General features: G+C 39.6%; 1 protein-coding gene across 1 annotated transcript in view; it reads right to left on the reverse strand.

Annotated features, from left to right (window-relative positions):
* Nucleotides 1-791: 791 nt before the first annotated feature.
* RAB3GAP1 (RAB3 GTPase activating protein catalytic subunit 1) overlaps nt 792-23695 on the reverse strand; it is a 95137-nt gene continuing 72233 nt past the window's right edge. The window contains exons 18-25 of the mRNA XM_081095380.1: nt 17911-18048; nt 13908-14135; nt 10356-10452; nt 10158-10261; nt 9903-10018; nt 6916-7018; nt 3337-3357; nt 792-2497 (exon numbers count right to left, since the gene is read on the reverse strand). Coding sequence (XP_080951506.1) covers nt 2261-2497; nt 3337-3357; nt 6916-7018; nt 9903-10018; nt 10158-10261; nt 10356-10452; nt 13908-14135; nt 17911-18048 — 1044 coding nt within the window. The 3' untranslated portion in view covers nt 792-2260. The remainder of the gene's footprint in view (nt 2498-3336; nt 3358-6915; nt 7019-9902; nt 10019-10157; nt 10262-10355; nt 10453-13907; nt 14136-17910; nt 18049-23695) is intronic.

Genomic DNA, 23695 nt, shown 5'->3' on the forward strand with positions numbered 1-23695 from the left:
AGGGCCAACACGTAAGGATGGGGGAATTACTGCAGTTCTTTCCCCCTCTTTGTCAGCCGCTACTCACCTTCTGCTCTCAATCTAGACCAGCCGTGGGCAAACTACGGCCCGCGGGCCGCGTTTGAAATGAATAAAACTATTGAAAAAAAGGACTGTACCCTTTTATGGAATGATGTTTACTTTGAATTTATATCAGTTCACACAAACACTCCATCCATGCTTTTGTTCCGGCCCTCCAGTCCAGTTTAAGAACTCATTGTGGCCCTCGAGTCAAAAAGTTTGCCCACCCCTGATCTAGACAGACTCTCCTAATCCCTAGCGTGAGTGAGAAACCTCTCCCACAATACCTCACCTGCATCACTGTTATTGCCTGCATTACTCTCCATGCCAACGCGTGAATGAGTACAGTGATATGGTACATACTGGACCTCCCATGCATAGCTGGTGGGCTGTGCTCTCCACTTTATGGCAGCATGGTATCAGCCTTCCCTAGTGACACGAAGGTCTCTTAAAGGAGGAGGGAGTTCTGGTTTCTGTTCTGTTTTCAATGGCTAGTATAGTACCTGGTTTTTATTTCTTAAAAATACCTGTGAAATAAACACTTAACTATAATAAAAGTAAAATGGGGTAAGTTCCATTTTAAAAAAGATACAAAGAATATTCTTGAGATTCCTGCAAGACCCAGCAGGCTGCAAATAGTTCGCAAGATCTGAGATAGTATAAAATTAACTAAAATAACAATGAAACACCAGAGGGAAGAAAAAAAGAGAAAACCAGCCAGAGAAAGCAGCACTTCCTTTTTATTAGACTCACAATGCCATTCTGAAGCCCAACCTCTCTCGGTAAAATGTGTCTTTCTTATTAACGTCCCACTGGAAAGCAGACAGACTCCGTCTTCATTGTACCTCTGTGGTGCACCATCAACCAGTCCAGCATCTCACAGAAGAGCTCTGTGGAGGCTGGCGGTGATCAACCGGCCTCCCTCCTTCACACACACACACACTCACACACACACACACACACACACACTTAAATATGTACACACATACTCTTTTTTTTTTTTTTTTTTACAAAAATATAACAGGTTTACACAGATCTATTAATTCTTTAAAGTTTCACAGCAAGGTCTATGCTTCATTATAAGCATTTTTTACTTTGGATTAAAGTGGGAACTTTAGGCCTAAAAATAGATTTAAGATTATTGAACAAAGGCCCTATAGCAACACAGACATAATAAATCTTGATCAGCAGACAACTAGAAGTATTCTGTGGTTGCCCTTATGCTAGTCCTACGCCATATCCCCATCAATTATTTTCATTTTAACTAAAATACAGAAGTAAAATAGTTCACTGAAATAATAATCTATTCATTACATTAGCACATATACCAAATTATACTAACTGCATGATGATCTCTATGTACCAAGACTGTATTTTTGTTATACTTCATTAAATATGGTATCCAACCAGCAACCACACAAAAGGAATGCAGACTGAACAAGAAGGGAAGGAGAGAACAATAATTTGCAGGCTATCTTTTTACATGGCACCCAAAACAAAACAAGTAAGAGAAGCCTTACAAGATACTAGTAGGTATCAAACTAATTTGCAGTGACATTTAATATAGTTTTATCAGAAGGAATACATTTAGGTCATATATGGAAAAACACATATCTATGTGAAACTCTAGGATTTCTCCTAGAATATTCAAAATGCTCATCGAAAGTTAATTAGTACAATAAAAATGGTGACCAGGTGATTGAATAAACAGAATGCCATTTAATATATTAAAAACACAGATTCTGGGAATAGATTCTACCTCCAAAACACCCAGAAATCTGAGTTAACAGATCCTCTACTTTGCATACTTGATACTAATAAAAATAAGAAGTGTTTGCACAGACTATAAATGCAAGGCAACAGCCTAAGGGACAGTCACAGAAAGAATAAATGAACACAATCTTGAACACAACAGAGTGAGTACAGAGAGCTCCTGCATTTTTGGTCCCCAACCCCACCCCAAGGGCCATCTCTTTGGGGAAGAAATCTTTCAATAGTTCAAGCCCATTACCTCGGACCCCACAAGCTACTACCCTGCCCAAGCTTGGCACCAGAAAGTCTTTCAGATGCCAGTACGACGCTTGATCGTTCAACTGGACAGGCCCTCTTCAGGCCTCCCAGGTTCTGACCAACACAACCTCCTTCCCACAGAAGGGGTCAGCACTGCCTCTGAAGTCACAATGGGGTGGCCCAGGAAGAACTAGAAGAAGGAGGTGTCTGATGAAAAAGCACCTGCCAGCCGGAAATCTTCCTTGGTGAGAACACTGTACATGCGCTGAGGCAGAGCTCGGGAGTAGGGGGCGGGGCGGGGCACTGTGGTGCGCAGAATGAGTTCCCGGCCAGCAGGGGGTGGGAAGTCTGACACGGAGTTCTGCCTTCTCTCCTCTGCAGAGCCCATTCTCTTCAGTTCCTCCTCCGGTGGAGCCATGGCTGCAGCCTTGAATAGAATCAAATGCTAAATTCAAGATCAAGTCGGTGCTAAACTTACATCACTATGAAGGACAGATGAATAAACATGATAAATACAGAAAAATGTTCTACATTATTCAGTAATGTTGTCAACTATGTTATGACTACTCAAGAACACAACACAGAAAATACAAGAAGTTTGAAACACTACATGAGCTGCCAGAGGTTACAAATAAATTGGTGAGAGAGACAGAAGGGATAATGACTGCCGGGCAATCTGCTTTGAAAAGTGGGGGCCATATTCAAACACCTGATGAAGAGGGAAAATGTGCCTGTTTCTGCGTTTCTTCTAGCAAAGACCCAAGAGAGTCTGATGTCCTCAGTCCAGTAATGGAGTTGGTTCTCACAGAGGCTAGGAAGGTGTTTTTTATGCTGGGTTCCAATTCTCTTTAAGGTTCACTGGTCGAATTAAAACTGGGGACAGTGGTATTGTTTGCTGGGCAGCTAATGTGAGGTAGCAGTGAGGTCTATGTAATGTAGCAATGGCAACAAAAGAGAAGTTCTCAATATCAAAGGCATCTATTTTCTCATTAAAATTGCATAAAATACATATTCAATTAGTCTTCAATTTAACTCTGATCACTATAGTTGTTTCATTTCTCTGATCACTGTATTTCTTTCAGAATATCCCTGATTTGGAAAAAAAAAAAATTTTGGCAATGGAAATATGAAACTATGTTATACAAGAATCAGCCAGAAAGGTATGTCAAATCCAAACTGTTAAAGAGGTCGTTAGTCTTAATGATCTTACGAAGTTAGAGGGAGGGGAAGGAACAAGAAACTATGAGGGACAAGGCTGTTTGTTACCTCATCAGAAGATTCAGTCAGCTTGAGAAAGGGTGAGAAAAGAAACAGTGATGAAAGGGAAACAAAAACAAGCAAGATGGTTTTAAAAAGAGACAAGGAATTTCAAGATTATTTCAGACAGCATGCACTATATTAAGGAACATGATTCTATCAAAAGAATTATCAAGACAAACATACAACACACCTAGTTATCAAACTGAGCAGACATACCCACTACTCATGCATCTGATGGCTCAACAGGTGACGTACAGAATGTCATTTAATGGGAAAATGATTTAACAAAAATCTACCACTTTTTAAAAAATAAGTTTTTATTGATTTTTTTTTGAGAGAGAGAGGAAGGGAGAGGGATAGAGAGATGGAAACATCAATGAGCGAAATATCATTTATCGGCTGCCTCCTGCACACCCCCTACTGGGTGAGGATAAGCCCATAACCTGGACCTGTGCCCTGAACAGGAATCGAACCAGTGACCTCTTTGTTCATGGGTCGATGCTCAACCACTGAGCCATACCGGCCGGGCAAAGAATCTATGAGTTTTACTAAAAAAATTAAGATGCTAAAAAAAAGTGTTCATGTCTTGAAAAATAGATAATCCAATAGATTTAAGAAAAGGTCTCAAAGTTATTCAATTTAGCAAGAATGAAGCAAAATCAAATCAGTGGTTTATTTGCTGAATTCCATTTACGTATATACCACTGAAACATATAATCATGAAGTTAATTAAAATGTATGATTTTTTTTCCCTCTAGCCGGTTTGGCTCAGTGGATAGAGTGTTGGCCTGTGGACTAAAGGGTCCTGAGTTTGATTCCGATCAAGGGCATGTACCTCGGTTGCAGGCTCCTCCCCAGCTCAGGCCCTGGTCAGGGCTTGTGCAGGAGGCAACCAATCAAAGTGCCTCTCTCACACTGATGTTTCTCTCTGTCTTTCCCTCTCTCTTCCACTTTGCCTAAAAAAAAAAAAAAAAAAAAAAAAAAGAATCAATGGAAAAATATCCTCAGGTGAGGATTAACAAAAACAACAACAAAAATGTATGATTTTTTGTGGTTAATTCTCACCAATGGATATTTTTTCCATTGATTTTTAGAGAGAGTGGAAGTGGGGGGTGGGGAGGGAAGAGAGAGACACACTGATTGGTTGCCTCCCTCACCTGCCTGGACAGGGGCAGGGAGTGAACCTGAAACCCAGGTACATGCCCTTGATCAGGAATCGAATCCACGAGCCCCTGGTCCTTGGGCAAACACTCTAACTGATGGGTTAGACTGGCCAGGGCTAAAATGTATGAATATATAAAATTACTGTGTGCCTATATTAGTAAACTGATATACAATGTGAGTTATGAAAAAAAAGCTACATGAATACACTTGAATGGTTTTCATTAGCCAGGCATTTAAGGACTGAATTTAGAAATGTACCAACCAAGTGCTTGTTTTATGGATTAGTCTGCCAATTCCCTGAAACATTCACCACAAGGTATGGAAGTTTGAAATCTTTTACAATTACATAATGTGGGATGAATGAACAATTTCAGATTGGCTATATGATGAGGCCCTGAAAAGATGATACACTCATATTTATTGATGTAAAAAGATAATTATATTGTGTAGACAACAAGAATAATAAATTATATAATACTAGAGGCCCAGTGCATGAATTCGTGCACAGGTGGGGTCTGGTCGGCTGGGAAGAGGGGATGCGGGAGGTTGGCTGGCTGGCCCCGCCCCTTGGTTGAACAACTAGTCGAAGGGAAAATTTGCATATTAGCCTTTATTACATAGGACTAGAGGCCCGGCGCACGAATTCATGTCTGGGTGGAGTTCCTCAGCCTGGCTGACGATCGAGGCCTATGGGGGGACCGGCCAGCCGGAGGGGCTACAGGAGGTTGGCCGGCTGGCTGGGGCCATGAAAGGTTTGCTGGCTGGGTGGAGGGGCCACGGGAGGTTGGCTGTGGGAGCGCACTGACCACCAGGGGCAGCTTCTGCGTTGAGCATCTGCCTCCTCATGGTCAGTGCAGGTCACAGCGACTGGCCGACTAGCTGTTCTGTCCTAACGGTCATTTAGGCTTTTATATAGATAGATAATCCTATTTTTGTAAAATATACATATATTCGCATACACTACTTGTTAAATGTTGGCAGTGATCATCAGTGGGGAGTGAGATTAATGTGATTAATTTTTAATGTGATTTAATGATTCCTTTAGAATTTTCCGTGTTGCCCAAATTTTTACAATGAGCCTTTACTTATAGTCTGGGAGGTGGGGGGTTTGGAGGCTATTTCCATTTTGGGGAGAATAATTTTGCATAACTATTCAAACAAGTAACACTCTCAGCATTAAATATATGAACACTTTAGGTTTTAAATCCTCTTAACACACAAATTTTAGAAACTGACGAGAGTTTTTGCAATATGAGGAAAGTTCATATTGGTGATAACAAGAAATGAGCTCATGAGCATCTGGTGAGTAAGCAGGTGAAGAAGACATAGGGTGTGAAAACAAACTCAGTTCTTGGTTTCATGCCAGAGACAAAAACAGAATAAATCCAAATAATTATCTATTGCTTTCTAGAACTCTCATTTATAAGGAACTGAAATACTTAGTTTTTAACTGGAAATTCTTAAATTTAAAGAGCTACCTTCATAAATAATCTCAGGTTTTAATTCTTCCTAAAAATTCAGATCAATATACTTGGCCCTGATTTTGATATATTAAATAGAATACTCCAGATAAACTCAAAGGAGATTATGAAGTTTTTACTCCTGTGTAAACCCATTAAAAGTCTTTTTCTTATTTGATTCTGAGAATCACACCTTCAAATCTGGGTCATTCCAGTGTCCTCACTGTCAGGTAAGGGCACCGGGACTTAGTACACTGGGTAATATTCTAACAGAACCTTTAGGGTTAACGAGCCCGGACATGAGGTCACCATTGGGATGCCAGCACCTCTACCCATGAACAGAGTGGTACAGAGAGCATCAGTACAAAGGCTAACTAGAAGCATCTCTATGAAAATCGCAATCTCAGTGCTTTAGGATGTCAGAAGGTATGATCTGATTCTAAACCTGTACTTTCACAGCAGAAGTCATGATAAAGACGCCGTTTCAAATCAGGCTTATTCCTGTGAAGCCCGTTTCCATCCCCAAACTCTGAAACCCTGCGCCTCCTTCCTAGGAACCCTCTTCAGCTAGATCTCTTCACCGTTATAAAAACAGTTAGACTTACTAACTTCATAGTTAACCTGTGAAACCATTTGCTGTACATGGAGTCTGACCAGTAAAATCGAGCCCCGTTCTAATTTAAAAGTAGGCGACATTTTTTCCTACAGCACAGGACTGGCCATTGGCCACTGAGTCCCTATCAGATTCTGTAACAACGGATTTCAGACCTTTCTGAAATTTAGGTCCTAAAATATAGTTATCATTTTCCTTAAACATATAAGAAAGCAACATCTGAATGCAATACCCAGGCTCACACTGGGCCAGCAGCTGTGGAAGCAGCCATGTGTCTGAATCAAAACAGCGCCCCACTGAGCAGGGGGCTGGTGAAGCCATGGCATGTCAGTGAGGAGCCTCACGTACCCGCTGTGCGTTCACGAACAGCTTGTGAATGATTCTGCCGGCGTGTCCTCTGCCCGCGCCCACCACCAGCACTTCGGGCTGCTCTAACAGGCAGCTCACAAACCTGGGGAGAAAGAATAGAAGGCGAGCTGCTCACTTCCCATCCATCCTCCAGATTAATTTTGTGGGCAAACCCTCACACTGATAAAGCTCAACTACCATGGCTGGAGTGGAACTTTATAACAGGATACATTGATATTTGAATTAAAATGGACTCAAATGACAATTCTTACTACCTTTGAAGTGTTTTCATAAAATTTGTGAAAAGCCCATCTCTGTCAAAGTGTTAGAAGAAATATTCAGTAAAAGTTGATAACAAAAACCAAGTTTCATTTATACAACAAAGCAAAGATTCATGTTTGTTTTTATTCTTTTAAAAATATTAATATTTTTAATCCTCACTCAAGGATATGTTTGTTTGTTTTTTAATTGATTTGAGAGAATGAGAGGAAGGGGAAGAGGGAAAGAAACATGGAGCAGTTGCCTCCTGTCCATGCCCCAACAGAGGACTGAACCCACAACCTAGGTATGTGCCCTGACAAGTAATCGAACCACAACCTTTTGGTGCACAGGGTGATGCTCCAATTAACCAAGCCACCCGGTCAGGGCTGCTTTTGCTCTTGTGAGGTGTGTAAGTGCATATGTGCATGCATGCACAAAATGCATGTTTTGCTGGGCAGTGTCATGACTATAAACAGTGACATTTTGTGCTGGAAATACTGTACTGTACTGCCAAGTCCATCTCAGATCTGTAGAGTAGAGCTAAGAGAGTCGAAGGCAGAACCACCAGGCATGCACTGCCTGCTCACTGACTGATACTGCTATTTTAGAAACGACTCACTTGATTAGAGCTCATTCTTCTCATTTAAAAGGAAGGCATTTTCCATTATGCTAAATTACTATTTGACAAAGGAGGCAAGAGCATACAATGGAGTCAGGACAGTCTATCCAATAAATGATGTTGGGAAAATTGGACAGATACATGCAAAAAAAATGAAACTAGATCACCAACTTACACAAGAATAAACTCAAAATGGATAAAAGACTTAAATGTAAGTCAGAAAAACATAAAAATCCTAGAAGAAATCCTAGGCAGCAAAATCTCAGACATCTCTCGTAGTAATATGTTTATGGCTATATCTCCTGAGCAAAGGAAACTAAGGAGGAAATAAACAAATGAGACTACATCTAATAAAAAGCTTCTGCACAGCAAAAGAAACCATCAATAAAACGAAAAGGGAGCCTATTGTATCGGAGAACATATTTGGCAAAGATACATCTGACAAAGGGTTAATATCCAAAATATATAAGGAACTCATATGACTTAACAAAATGAAGACAAACAATCCAATCAAAAAATGGGCAAAGGACCTAAATAGACACCTCTTCAAAGTAGACATACAGATGGCCAAGAGGCATATGAAAAAATGCTCAAACTCACTGATCATCAGAGAGATGCAAATTAAAATAACAATGAGGTATCACCTCACATCTGTCAGAATGGCTACTATCAACAAATTAACAAATGACAAGGGGGATGTGGACACATTTGTAATACCTTAACTAAAAAAAAAAAAAAAAAAAAAAAAAAGAACATGTAAAAAAAAAACACAAAAAAAACCAAATGACAAGCTGGTGAGGATGTGGAGAAAAGGAAATCCTACTACACTGCTGGTGGGATTGCAGACTGGTGCAGTCATTATGGAAAACAGTATGGAGTTTCCTCAAAAAATTAAATATGGAACTGCCATTTGACCTAGTGATCCCACTTCTAGGAATATATCCTAAGAGACCCAAAACACCAATCAGAAAAAACATGCACCATGTTCATAGCAGTGCAATTATACATTAGCTAAGACTGAAAACAGTACAAGAGCCCATGAGTAGATGAGTGGATAAAAAAAACTGTGGTACATTTACACCGTGGAATACTATGCAGCAGTAAAAAAGAAAAAAAGAAGAAGAAAAAGAAAAGGATCTTTTACCCTTTAAGACAGCACGGAGGGACCTGGAGAGTATTATGCTAAGTGAAATAAGCAGTCAGAGGAAGACAAGTATCACATAATCTCACTCATATGTGGAATCTAATTAACAAAATAAACTGATGAACAGAGTAGATCCAGAAAAGGAAAAAAAGACATTTTTAAGAACAAAGAAAGCTGGGAGAAAATGTCACGCACCAAAAGATATAAAATTCAAACAAAACCTTGTTAGAAGCTATAGCCTTGTCATAGACTATTAATTTTCTAGCATCCATAATGCCATTCCTTGTGAAAAGGCTACTGACGATGTTAACATTATAACAAATTCAAGCTACTGAAGTAGGTAGTTTGGAAACACTTTATCACACATTATAGCAACATGTCCTTTCAATGGGCACACACAGACAGGGGCTCACACTGAAGGCTCCCTTGATAATGATGCTGCCAGGAGAAGAAGACCGGCCCAGCCATTTGCCTCATCCTGGAGAGGCTACCGGTCACTCTCCAAACATATCTGCAAGGTGCACAGTAAATGCACCTTTGCTCTCACAGGTATTTTTAAAAAATTAAATGAATATTGAGCAGAATTACAGTTGCAGAACCCCTCAGGCTGTGGTTAAGGAACAGTGAGAGCTGAAAGCAAAGCTCTGGGCACTGCTAGTGACAGCGTCAATAATGGCTTCTCCTCAGGTACAGGCACCACGCCTCCGGGAGCAAACAAGGACTTTGCTGGGAAGAGAGACCTGGTAGACTTGCTTCTGCAAGTGGGAGCAATGGAAACACCTAGAAAGTACTCAGAAATACGGTAGAGGTCAAATCCTATGATAATTATTCCTCTGAATCTGGCTAATGCTGGCAAATAATAGGAGAACATCACAAAGAATCTCAATATTTCATTAAAATTTTCTAAAGCAGTGGTGGATTTTCCTACTGCAGACAAAAATGAGCGCGTCAAATAGCAATTACCTTTCGAGATCTTCCTTTTCCTCCTCTTGTTCACATTTCTCAGTTCCAAACTTGGCTTTCAGTGAGCGGGCTCTAGCAATTAGGGCTTCCACATTAGTAATTTGATGGATGATTTCCTAACAATAGAAAAGAGAAAGTCATAACATTGGAAAACAGCAAAGAAAGGCAAAGCCTTTTAAAATGTTTCTTGAAAGTAATTACTGCCCACTGGGAAGAGAGCGTACTTGGCGAGATGCTGACAGTCACCCAACTTACTTCTAGTTTCTTGTCTTCCGGATTGGGAAAGTGCAGGACTTTGCTGGAATGGGATATTATCTGCTTGATAATCTTCTTAACGGAAGAAATGTTTTCCAGACTTTCTATTAGAAAGATCAAAATCATCATTAAATAAGTTAGACAAAATACACTTTCATTTTAGAAATGAACTAATTACTATTCAAGTAAGACATTTACCTTCTTCCTTTACCTTGAGTACAGCTGCATGAATTACACAAGGTAGCAGGTGCCGAGCGAGGTCTGCAGGTTTCTGCATTGCCAGATAGTGCAGCACCTGGAGGAGGCACAGACTCAGATAAATGATCAATGCAGCTGCCTACGAATAAAGCAGCCATTTACGAAACAAAAAATCCTCTGGACCAGTGATTTTCAACTTTTTTCATCTCACGGCACACATAAACTCATTACTGGAATTCTGCAGCACACCAAAAATATATTTTTTGACAATCTGACAAAAAAAAAATAGGTATAATTTTGATTCATTCACACCAGACGGCTATTGTGTTGGCTGCTGCCAATTTTTTATTTGACAATCTAAGAGAAAAGAGATCAGTGTCCCTGACTAAATGGTCAGGTGTTGCACGCTTTAAAAATTATTGTGGCACACCGGCTGCTTTGGACCACTGAACTCACATCTATAACAAAAGTAGAGAAGAGCTCTCTTCTCTTAGTATCTACCCCTACATTCCAGGTAAATAACTACTACTTCCAAAGGTAAGAATAATGTTACTGAAGACAACTGCATACTTCTGTCTTCAATAGGGTTAATATTCTCATATCTCCCATCCCCACTTCCATATGTAATGCATACAAATTAATAAAAACTACCTGTAAATCATACCATCTAGGTATAGAATTTTTAATGGTGGAACATTTTCATTCCAGAATTTTTCAAAATATCAAGTGCACATAACATTAAATGAACTAATATTAAGTGTCTAAAATACTGTTTGTGACCTGTTTTTCTCACTTATTATTTCTAAACATTTCTAGTGACCCTCCATTGATTTTTTTGGGTTGGTTGTTTTATTGTCTTTTTCTAAAATGGAAATTGTTTTACTTTTCTGATTTAAAAAATACAGCATTTTTATCATGCAGATTGACTCTTCTTTCTATGGGGGTAGAGGGCCCGGGTGACATTACCTCACTGGTGCCTGGCCAGAATTCCATACTGGTTGATTAAGATTATGTCTTTGGGAGAGGTTAAAACTGCAACAGATAAGGTATTAACCAGGTTTGATGTCACTGGCTTTTATGTAGCACAAGTGATGCCATTTTCTTCCTTTTTTAAAATTTTCTTGGATTGCAGTTTTAAACATTAGTTCTGTTTTAGTGCTTTGATTTTGAATCTTCACCGGAGGATATGTTTTTATTTTTATTTCTGGAGAGAGGGGGAGGGAGGGAGAGGGAGAGGGAAAGGGAGAGGGAGAGGGGGAGAGAGAGAGAGAGAGAGAGAGAGAGAGAGAGAGAGAGAGAGAGAGAGAGAGAAGGAGAGAGAGAGAAAGGGAGGGAGAGAGAAGAAAAGGAGGAGAGGGAGGGAGAGAAGGAGGGAGAGGAGAGGCAGAGGTAGAGACATTGATTGGTATGTGCTGGACCAGAAATCAAATCCACAACCTTTTGGTGTGCAGGATGATGTTCCAACCAACTGAGCCGCCTAACCAGGGCTAGTGTTTTGATTTTTCTTCAAGGACTCTGATAAAATGAGTATTATTCCTACTTTTCCTATTTTCCATTTCTACTACTTTCTCTCTAACCCACTTTAGTCCTTTGCCACTTTTTCTTGATGCCTTTTATTATATTTCAATATGAATCTACTCTCTCTTGGGCTCTTTGTCATTTAGTCTTTATTTTTGATATGGTGTCTTTTTCTTCTATTTCTATATTGTTAAACCAGCTGTGGTTTCACTACTTTGCAGAGTTTTTGGGTCCATTTTTGCTCTTGGTTTTAGTATTTCTGATTAAAAGTGATTTTTCATATCCCCTATGCTTGTTTAAAGATATCTGATTCAGTATGTATGGTGTGTTGTTAACAATTTTCTGCTTCATGGTCAATTTTCTGGTAAATGTTTTCATTAGCTAAGTGACCCACCTGCATTTTGTTTTTTATAGTTTTGTATGGATGTGGTATGCTCTTTAGTATACCTAGTCATACCACAATTTGAAAGTGCCCCTTTTCTGCAGTTTCTTTAAAGGACAGCAGAGGATGAGGGAGGTTGATGTTATTTTTTTTTTTATTTTTTTTTTATTTTTATTGCTTAAAGTATTACAAAGAGTATTACATATGTCTCCTTTTTTCCCCCCCGCCCTTGACAATCCCCTGGCCTCCCCTACCCCCCAGTGTCTTATGTCCATTGGTTATGCTTATATGCATGCATACAGTCCTTTGGTTGATCTCTTACCGCCCCCCGCCTGCCCTTCCACCCTCCCCAGCCTTCCTGCTGTAGTTTGACAATCTGTTCGAGGCAGCTCTGCCTCTGTATCTATTTTTGTTCATAAGTTTATAATGGTCTTTATTATCCAGAAATGAGTGAGATCATGTGGTATTTTTCCTTCATTGATGATTTTTTTCTTTTATTATTTTATTGATTTGGGAGAGGAAGGATGAGGGAGAGAGGGATAGAAACATCAATGATGAAAGAGAATCACGCCCCTTACAGGGCATTGAGCCCGCAACCCAGGCAAGTGCCCTAACTGGGAATCAAACCGTGACCTCTTAGTTCACAGATCGACACTCTACCAAGCCACACTGGCCAGGCGGTTGATAAGCCTTGTTTGTCTTTCACTTCTGCATGATCCTTAATTTCCCTCTCATTTCCTTCTTTCCCATCATTTCTTTATCTAAGGGGTATCAACCCTTCTCTATATATCTGGTTTCCCAAGACAGTGTCTCTGAGTGTTCACTTCTCGTCCAGCTTACTTTAAGCCTCTCCCTGTAGCCATGCTGTGAACTATCAAGCTCTACCTGGTGCCCAGTGTTAAGCTCTCTCTTTCTGGGGTGACTCTGTGCTCCATCTGTATCCCTCAGCTCATCTTAAAAGTCCCTGTCCACACTCTCCTGCAGCAATGGGAACTCCATTGGTATTTGGCTTGTTTCTCTACTTATAGTTCTAATTTGAAGGTCACTGTAATCTCTGTCTCCTAGTAATGCTTAAGGCATGGATTTATTTATTACTTATTAAGTGCATGGGATTATTTGGGAGGCCGGTGGATGGTGGGTAGGAGGATATGTGGGGCAATTTGATATCAGGCAGCTACCACTATTCATTAGAATTCCAAATATTTTTTAGTAATTGAAGAGCAGTTCACTAAATGATCATACCATAATTTATCGAACCAAGCTTATTTTTGGTAACTTTGGTTATATGCACTTTTCACTAAAAAACTTTGCTGAACATCATTCTTGTACATTGACCTTTACATATTTCTCATTATTTCCTGAATAAATTTCTTGGTAGTAGAATTGCTAGGTCAAAGGACATGACCATTTTTTAAGGTTTTTGATATATGCTGTAAGATGAGACAGTCCAATGGTAAGCATGCTACATAAAATATGGATATCTTATTTTTGGGCCTAACTGCAACTAAATTCAAAATCTTAAGTGTAAATAGTAGATACATAAAAGGCTCATTGAATTTCAATGCTTTGCTTCTCATGTCTATGATAGTGAGTTTTTAAAATGCTAGAACAATAACTACCACTTTAGTGTTAGATACCCAAACCTCAGTTACCTTTTCTGCTTCCCGCGTATCATCAAAGAGTCTCCTCTGCCTTCTGGCAGGAACTGGCTTAGCTGTTTCCCAGGCTTCCACCCACATGTTGCTTGGAATCTTCATTCGGGCACTCAGTTCTCCTTTCAGAACCGTGTTTCCCTTTTCATCAATCACTTCCTCTTCAATGTAATCCCGGGGTGAGTACCACCTCACAAAGTCTTCTAGACAACAACCTGGATTAGCTGCCTAAATCAAGGCCAAAAATTCAGCAGAACCAAATATAAGTCAACAGTTACTGATAAACCTGTTTGCAAGATCATACTTTCTCTCTCACAAAAAGCCTACCTAATATTTATAAAATCTAGTATGTGACATGAGTTTGGGTGTCACCTCGAAAACAGATCAAATGTTAAAATACTAAAAGCATTTTACTTTTGCTGTCTCTATTTTATAGACAAAGAAAATACTTCCATTTGATGAATTTGGAAATAAAAATTTTATGTAAAGTGAAAATAATTCTCTTAAACAGATAAGTTACATAGTTGTAAATTATAGCATAACTACTCAAAACTTAGAAAAGTATCAAATAAGTGCAGGTCATGTAAATTAAATAATAGACAACATGAAAGAATAACAACCTAATAATGGGAAAATTCTGCTCTTTTTTCCCCCTCAATAAATCAATACTGCAGTAAATATCAGCTAACCTCAAAAATGTTCTATTCAGCCATCAAATTCTTGTGCTTTATGTACAACATTACTCTCACATAAACTGCTTTTGTGCTGGTACGGAATTGAAATTCAAACTATTATTGTTCAGGTTTCTCAAATCTAACTAATTAAATTTTTACTCAGTGGATAATTCTATAGAATTTACAAGGTTGTATTTCAAAATCCCTTAAGTAATTCCACATTCAAGGCTGGGATAAAAGTAGAGGCTTCCCAGTGTTAGTAGTAAGGCACAGACTTCTCTTTTGCAAGTGTACAGTAATATATTAGCAGAGTACTAAGGATAGGTATATGTATTATCCCCTAATACTCAAAGGATACGTGTACACACATTAAACACGTACCTTTTGGTTATATTGTCTACCACAACATAATCTTCCTGTATGAGTACTATATTTAATTGCCTGAAATAGTAAGTCATGTAAACATCAACAAAGTGCTAAGCGGAAGGTCATTTTCTTTCTTTTTGAATAAAATTAACCTCAGACCAAAATGCAAACAGACTTGAAGAGAATGGCTAGTCTTAAATGTGAGGAGCAAAACTGTTAATTCTTGCTTCTTGAGCTCACTGGCTACCACCTTAACCATCCCTACCACTTTAGGAAATCCCTCTGAGGGGATAAGGAATCAGAGGAGGGTCCTTAACCCAGTCAACAACATAAACTTCTGAGGCAGGGGTGGGGAACCTTTTTTCTGCCAAGGGCCATTTGGATATTTATAACATCATTTGAGGGCCACATAAAATTATCAACTTAAAAATTAGCCTGCTATATTTGGTCAAACATTTAATTAACTCACCCTTAATGCCTTGGCAGGGCCAGACCAAATGATTTCTCAGGTCTTATACGGCCTGCAGACTGGGCGTTCCCCACCCCTGTTAAGGGCTATGGCATCATGGCAACAACTACTGCTGTGAACTGCAAAAGGTCAAGATTACTGCATGAATCAGGATTCATGCACAAAGATCTGGATATTAACCAGGCTATACCACACCCACTGAGAACATCTTAGGAACCCAGAAATAGGCCTCGAGTGAAGAGTGAAAACTTAAAAAAGAAAATAATATTGAACTCCTGTACTACAGAATGTGTTTAAAAAAAAAAAAGACAGTTTACACCACATTCTTCTCTCTGGTTGTTCTTCCAATACCAGGCTAAACAAACTGCTACCAGGAGAAGGTCAAGGCGCACTTCAGCTCTGGCTTGTCTTTGTTCTGCTGTTCTAGGTATGCATCCAAGGGCATGCTCACAAACAGGCCCTGTGCTTCTGGGGTTGTAAGGTGTAGGTACCTCAGGTCCCTCTCAGCATTCATCCAAAGCTCTGGGGACGCTCCCAAGGGCCCCTAAAGCAAGTCACCCCTATGCGAAAAGGGAGAGGCAACCATATCTATTTTAGAGTGACTACATATTTCCTTAAATATGTGACCTGATTCCTGCGTAGGGACAGATGTGTAAAAAAGGCTATTTGAAATAGTCTATTTTCTGATTAAAACAATGTTATGAGAGGTTTGTAGGTGCCCAGGTTAATCCAAAAGAGTCTAATGAACTCTAGTTTTGCTGAAGCAGTGTTGAAGGCATTATATAGAACCTTACCATCAGGAGCTGATATGTTTCTATGGGGAAAAGCTTTTACAGTTCCAATTTGGATTTCATTCTGTACTTGCCTCTGGAAGGATACTGTGGTAGGACAAGGACAGATGAATATGAAGGCAGGCAGAGGTCAGGTAACAGGCCAGAGTGGCTCAGTGGTTGAGTGTCGCCCCATACACCAAAGTGTTGTAGGTTCAATTCCCTAGGTTACAGATTCCACCCCTGGTCGGGGTGCTTACAGGAGGCGATTGATTGATGTTTCTGTCTCACATCAATGTTTCTCTCTCTCTCTAAAAATAACCAATAAGGACATAAACTCGGGTGAGGATTAAAAGAAACAACAACAACAAAAGAGCCACTGGGCAGGCTAGTACTGCCTACGATGCACACACTCCCTAAGCCAATTCTCTTATTTACTTTTTTGATTTAACACATGCCCCGAGAGCCAAATGATTTTTCACTCTCTCAGGAATTGAACCTGCAACCTTTTGGGGTTATGGGACAACGCTACAACCAACTGAGCCACACCGGCCAGGATCCAACTGACTTCTATTTATTCATTGTGCCAAATGTTTGTTTTAAAACAACACATCTCTCTTTCTTATTTCACAGCACAAAATAACTCACACATTTTATGTATCGTTTGTCTCTAAGGAAAACATGCAGCTCTTGAGGTTTACTAAAGATTGTTTCTTTTAGTAAGTATGGGGGGAATAAGCAGGGAATAAGAGGCTTCCTTTTACTGTCACAAACCTGCTAGCTGGGAAGATGAAAGTGGCATGTGTTTTCATGGCTGTTTATGTTGGAGAAACTCACACTCAGGCTGGCCTGTAGCACAGAGCAGAACTGAGGAGGGGTGTGGAATGGGGATGTGGGGTCCATCGTGGTGCAATGGAGTAAGGAGGAAAGTCTGTGCCTGGGAGACAGCTCTGGGGATCAGCAGTAGAAAGGAAGCCCTGTGGCCCAATGGGCTACCTACTTGGTTTTCAAAAATATATACATATACTTGTCTCTTCTTTTAAAAATAAGTAATAATAATAATAATAAAGACTTTCCTTCATCCTGGGTTTTTTTTAGCTAGCAAGCTAAATGTCATCATTCTCTGAATTCTCTATGGTCTAAATACAGGCCTATAATGAGTAGGGAGCAAATGCCTACTCATCCTAAATGGGGACTCATCTGAGAAACCTGCCCGGACCCACTCAGTAGAGTTAGTCCCCTCTTAGACCTGCCTTCATAAAAGAACTCATCACACACTTATTTACACAACCTCAACAGACTGTAACTGAGAATAAACACTGTATTTCTTACTTATCTAATCACAGTGCAAGTCACAAAGTAGAATATCAAAGGCCTGTTGAACGAAGGAACCTATGTTAAATCCTAAGGGTTTCCTAAAAACCTTGCATGATATTGGCTGAACACACACAAAGGAGGAAGACATCCCAATGCAGATAAAAAATTACTCAAGTCTCAACTTTCAACTATTATTCAAAGATTGTTCTTTGTTTTTTTTAAACTCAAGAAGCAACTCTGAATACAACCTTTAGGAGACAGAAGCGGGATGTTATAACTACTAATGAAATAAAAAGCTTTTAATAAAAAGGACATTCAGGTCTTCATACCACTTTATTGAGTGACTTTTACAGCTTTATCCCAGAATAACTCAAAATAGAATCCTGAGCCCTGACAGTGTGACCCACCTTAAAAGACTCCATATCTGACAGCAGACAGGCGCTCTGCATGCGTGCCCGGAGGTGAGCCCCTTCCGCGGAGGTGCCCAATTTAGCCAGAACCTCCGACTGCTCCTCTAGCAGGTCTTCTGTCATAGGTGCTGGCTCCTGTGAAGCACAAAAGGACAAAGCTCAGCAATAGCCTTTGTGTAGACAAAGCAGGGCTACGAAAATAGAACAAAGACAACACTTATTTCAGCTCTAGTAGTCCCAAGGTATGTATGGAAAAAATTTCAGAGAAATTCACAAGTTTTCTGGAACCTACATATAAACGTACCAAATTAACAAGAATAAATATGACTTTCAGGGTCTCTCCAACCCCAACAAATAAGATTATCATGTTCCCCTTGGTGAGGACTGATGGCTAAAAGAGAAATTTGGGTGCACTGAACATTTTTCTACCTGTTAATGATACAGAAATAACATCCCAGGAGAACCAAGATGGCGGCATAGGTTAACGCCGGAGTTTGCTGCTTTGAACAACTACTTCAAAAGTGAAACTAAAAGACGGAACGGACATCACCCAAAACCACTGGAACGCTGGCTGAGTGGAAGTCCTACAACTAGGAGGAAAGAGAAACGCATACGGACACTCAGAGGAGGCACAGTGCTTAAGTCAAATTCTGAGGTGCGGAGTGCGCGGAGCGGGCTGGCGGCAGAGGGCGCGGTTGGCGTTTTCAATTGGGAGGGAGTCGCAGACTCTGAGCTCCAGATACGGGCGAGTCTTTAGGGACCCAGACTCAAATGGGAGAAGCGGGACTGCCTGGCTTCGGACAGAGCGAGTGCAGCTTTCTCTCCGAGGTTTGCAGCGGGTGCTGGGACTCAGAGAGGCAGAGCCCCTGGGGACAGGACTGAGAGCCGCCATAACTGCTCTCTCCGGCCCACCCTGTTGATCCTGTGCGACCCGCCCCGCCCAAGCCCTGCACAGAGGCATTTGCCGGATAGCCTCAGGCAAACGCCAGATTAGCACCTCCCTAGAGGACAGAAGTTCTCTCACTGCTGACACAGCTGATTCTCATAGCCACTTGGCCTGGAGGTCAAACCCTCCCTGGAATTAGCTACAACAATCAAGATTTAACTATAAGACCACGAACAAAGACCACTAGGGGGTGCACCAAGGAAGCATAACAAAATGCGGAGACAAAGAAACAGGACAAAATTGTCAATGGAAGATCTAGAGTTCAGAACCACACTTTTAAGGTCTCTCAAGAACTGTTTAGAAGCCGCCGATAAACTTAATGAGATCTACAAGAAAACTAATGAGACCCTCGATGTTATATTGGGGAACCAACTAGAAATTAAGCATACACTGACTGAAATAAAGAATATTATACAGACTCCCGACAGCAGAACAGAGGAGCGCAAGAATCAAGTCAATGATTTGAAATGCGAGGAAGCAAAAAACACCCAACCGGAAAAGCAAAATGAAAAAAGAATCCAAAAATGCGAGGATAGTGTAAGGAGCCTCTGGGACAGCTTCAGGCGTACCAACATCAGAATTATAGGGGTGCCAGAAGATGAGAGAGAGCAAGATATTGAAAACCTATTTGAAGAAATAATGACAGAAAACTTCCCTCACCTGGTGAAAGAAATGGACTTACAGGTCCAAGAAGCGCGGAGAACCCCAAACAAAAGGAATCCAAAGAGGACCACACCAAGACACATCATAATTAAAATGCCAAGAGCAAAAGATAAAGAGAGAATCTTAAAAACAGCAAGAGAAAGAAACTCAGTTACCTACAAGGGAATACCCATACGACTGTCAGCTGATTTCTCAACAGAAACTTTGCAGGCCAGAAGGGAGTGGCAAGAAATATTCAAAGTGATGAATGCCAAGAACCTACAACCAAGATTACTTTATCCAGCAAAGCTATCATTCAGAATTGAAGGTCAGATAAAGAGCTTCACAGATAAGGAAAAGCTAAAGGAGTTCATCACCACCAAACCAGGATTATATGAAATGCTGAAAGGTATCCTTTAAGAAGAGGAAGAGGAAGAAAAAGGTAAAGATACAAATTATGAACAACAAATATGCATCTATCAACACGTGAATCTAAGAATCAAGTGAATAAATAATCCGATGAACAGAATGAACTGGTGATTATAATAGAATCAGGGACATAGAAAGGGAATGGACTGACTATTCTTGGGGGGGAAAGGGGTGTGGGAGATGCGGGAAGAGACTGGACAAAAATCATGCACCTATGGATGAGGACAGTGGGTGGGGAGTGATTGCGGATGGTGGGGCGGGAACTGGGAGGAGGGGAGTTATGGGGGAAAAAAGAGGAACAAATGTAATAATCTGAACAATAAAGATTTAATTAAAAAAAAAAAAAAGAAATAACATCCCAATGAGATTTTTTATGTAGGATATTACTAGTTGCTATAAGGTTTTTATTGTAACTAATAAGAGAAGAAAATTGATATATATATATGAAAATTAAAGGCAAATGAATTGAACCCCAACTAAAAGCCCCTAAATAAATTAAGTTTTATGTTGTAGGAGTTGCTTTGAGTTTAGGTTCAAAAGATATTCTAATTACTAATTCCCATAAGAAGTTGTGGATTTTTTGTTTTGGGAATCAGAGACATTATATATTTTAGTGGTAAGCCCCCCCGCCTCAAAAAAAGCTAAGGCAAATCTAAAGGAGGGTACACTGTAGAATCATTAAAAGAGTGACAGAAAACATCGTGAAACTTTCAAAGGGCTTTAGGAAAGTTCTTTGAGAACTGATTTCATTAGATTTTATTACAATATTAAGAACTTAACAATCCAGAGATTAACCAAACAAAGCTCTCCTGTTTTGCAGTTAAAGTCAGAAAAAAAGCTGAACTTTTCTATTCTTAGATAACAGAGAAAGATGTAGAAGTGTTTAGAGTATTTGTCAATGGATTTCTTCTAGATTTCAGGAGCTGACTATAAACCAGGGTTTCTCAGTCTTAGTACTACTGGCGTTTTAGGCTGGGTAACTCTCTGTCATGGGCCTGTCCTATGCATTGCAGGGTGTTCAGCAGCATCTCTGGTCTCGACCTACTAGATACAAGTGGTACCACTCCACCTCTTGACAATAACAAAAATGTTTCTAGACATTGCCAAATTTCCCTGGGGGCAAAATCACTCCCCAGTTGAGAACCACTGTCTTGAGGACAAATAATTCTCACAACTATCTGTCATAAATACAGAAGCATGGTAAAGCTATGGCATTCAAAACACAGCAACAAACAAAAGAAAATGACCTTTATTTTGGTATCATCCTAATTTTTTAAACAAACCTAAAACTTTCAAACACTGCAGACGAGAATATATTATTGTTGGCTTCTCAGACAATCTGGCAACCAATACATGGCAAGCACTTATGATCATGTCCTCTGATCCAGTAATTCCAGTTCTAGTAATATCACTACAGCACTATTTATAAAGTGTAAAAAGTGGAAAGACTATGGATATACAGTAAGAGGGAAATGGTTTGATTTAGGAAAAATGGGAAGGAACTGCTTTTAACTGATTACCTCTGGATTATAAAATTATGAGTTTTTGTTTTCCTTTCTCTACAATGAACATGCATCACTTTTAGTCTCACATTGATACTGAAGGTTGAGTAATAATTGGAAAAGCAATATGACAGTGGGGTTAAGAGTCTGCACTTGTGTATGAATCCCAGCTCTATGACCTTGGACAATCACTCAAGCATTCAATGTCGCACTGCTGTGAAGAATAAATCCTGGCACATGCTTAATAAATGCTACCACTTAGAGATAAAATACTTAGGGTGGTAAAAGCTTCATACTCTACTTTCTCTATGGTATCAAAATGCCTCAAATTAAAAAATTATATGAATCTCAAGAGAAGAGGCCTTCCTTCCTTCTATAAAAGGGAGCTTAGTTTTCATTGTCCTATAGCCCTGAAATCACAGGATGGGTGGGAAGGAAGGAGATGTTGAAAGGATACTGACTACCCTTCCAATGTGGAAACTCCAGGCCAACTATAAGTGAAGGACATGATCAAGAGAAATATAGGCAGCAAGTAGCATGAGGACCATACATTTTCATATATACAACTTCTGAATATGCCCAAAGCTTTCTCATATGCGTGATCTCATAGGATCATTGAGAGGTGGTCAGAGCATTTTACAAGTGATGAAATTGAGGTACAGAGATAAAATGCCTTGCCCAAGATCATCAAGTAGCAAAACTACCAAGTAGCAAACTCAACAGGGCATCTAGGACACCTGTCTGATGCTGACTTTGAGAACTACTAGTTTGTTCCAATCCACTAGCTAAGTACTCTTGCTCTAACAGATTTCCACAGGTATCTGTCCTAGCTAGCCCTGGCTCTGGAGTATTGGGCAACATCTTTAAGCTTCTCCTACACATAAATTTTAGGTTGACTTAGTCTACATGAAAGGACTATGGGTGTGAGTTTAAATTCTTATGAAGCAAGGTCCTATATAAAGTTTGTGTGTGTGTGTGTGTGTGTGTGTGAAGTGGGCAACTGATTAATGGTACATTTTAAGCTAACTTCTAAAGTTTGAAATTATATTGGCTTTAACTGAGATCATTTTGAATTCCAAGCATTTTATATAATCACATATATAATGGTTGAAAATAAGATTAACTTTAAAGGAAGAAAGTAAAATTGATTAAAAAATTGCCCTGATTTCCTAAAGGTAAGATCTAAAAATTAATTTCATAATACATAGGATACATGTTAAGAGAAAAATAAGTCTAAATTATTTCATATTTAGAATATAAATTCAAATGTGGAAACTGAAGCATCTGAAATAAATGAGAGAAGCATAGCCTTTTGAAGAAAAACAAAACTTGAGTTTCCAGAACAACAATCTTGGGTTCTTTATTAACTCAATCAAATCAAGACAATCTGCAACTAGATCATTAGAAATAGGGAGTACTGTTAATTAAAACTTGGAAAAAGAAAGAATATAAAAGATTAACTTTGTTGGACATTTACCTGCCAAATGCTTTTATTCATTTTAAAATTTATTTTTATTGATTTCAGAGAGGAAGGTAGAGGGAGAGAGAAATAGAAACATCAATGATGAAAGAGAATCACTGATCAGCTGCCTCCTGCACACCCACATTGGGGACTGAGCCAGCAATCCAGGCATGTGCCCTGACGGGGAATCGAACCGTGACCTCCTGGTTCATTCATAGGTTGATGTTCAATTACTGAGCCACGTCGACTGGGCTGCTAAATGCTTTTTTTTTTTTTTAAATATATTTTATTGATTTTTTACAGAGAGAGGAAGGGAGAGAGATAGAGAGTTAGAAACATCGATGAGAGAGAAACATCGATCAGCTGCCTCCTGCACATCTCCTACTGGGGATGTGCCCGCAACCCAGGTACATGCCCTTGACCGGAATCGAACCCGGGACCCTTCAGTCCGCAGGCCGATGCTCTATCCACTGAGCCAAACTGGTTTCGGCCTGCTAAATGCTTTTAAATATGATATGTGATTTAATCCGGAACAACCCAGAGTAATATAAACCATTAGTGGCTTTTAAAGTATTAATATTAGTTTACTAAACAGTAGTTAAGGTATTAAAACTGGAGATACATTAGAACAAGCTAGAAATACTTTTTTCTTTTTGTTAATCATTCATCAGATGACAATTTAACTTTTTTAACAGCTCTTTTGAACTATAATCAACATACAATAATTTATTTACCTTTTAACTTATTTTTCATCCTAACCCGAGGATATGTTTTTATTAATTTGAGAGAGAGACACACACG

The sequence above is a fragment of the Myotis nattereri genome, assembly GCF_964212035.1.
Source record: "Myotis nattereri genome assembly, chromosome: 7".
In the NCBI taxonomy this organism is placed as follows: Eukaryota; Metazoa; Chordata; class Mammalia; order Chiroptera; family Vespertilionidae; genus Myotis; species Myotis nattereri.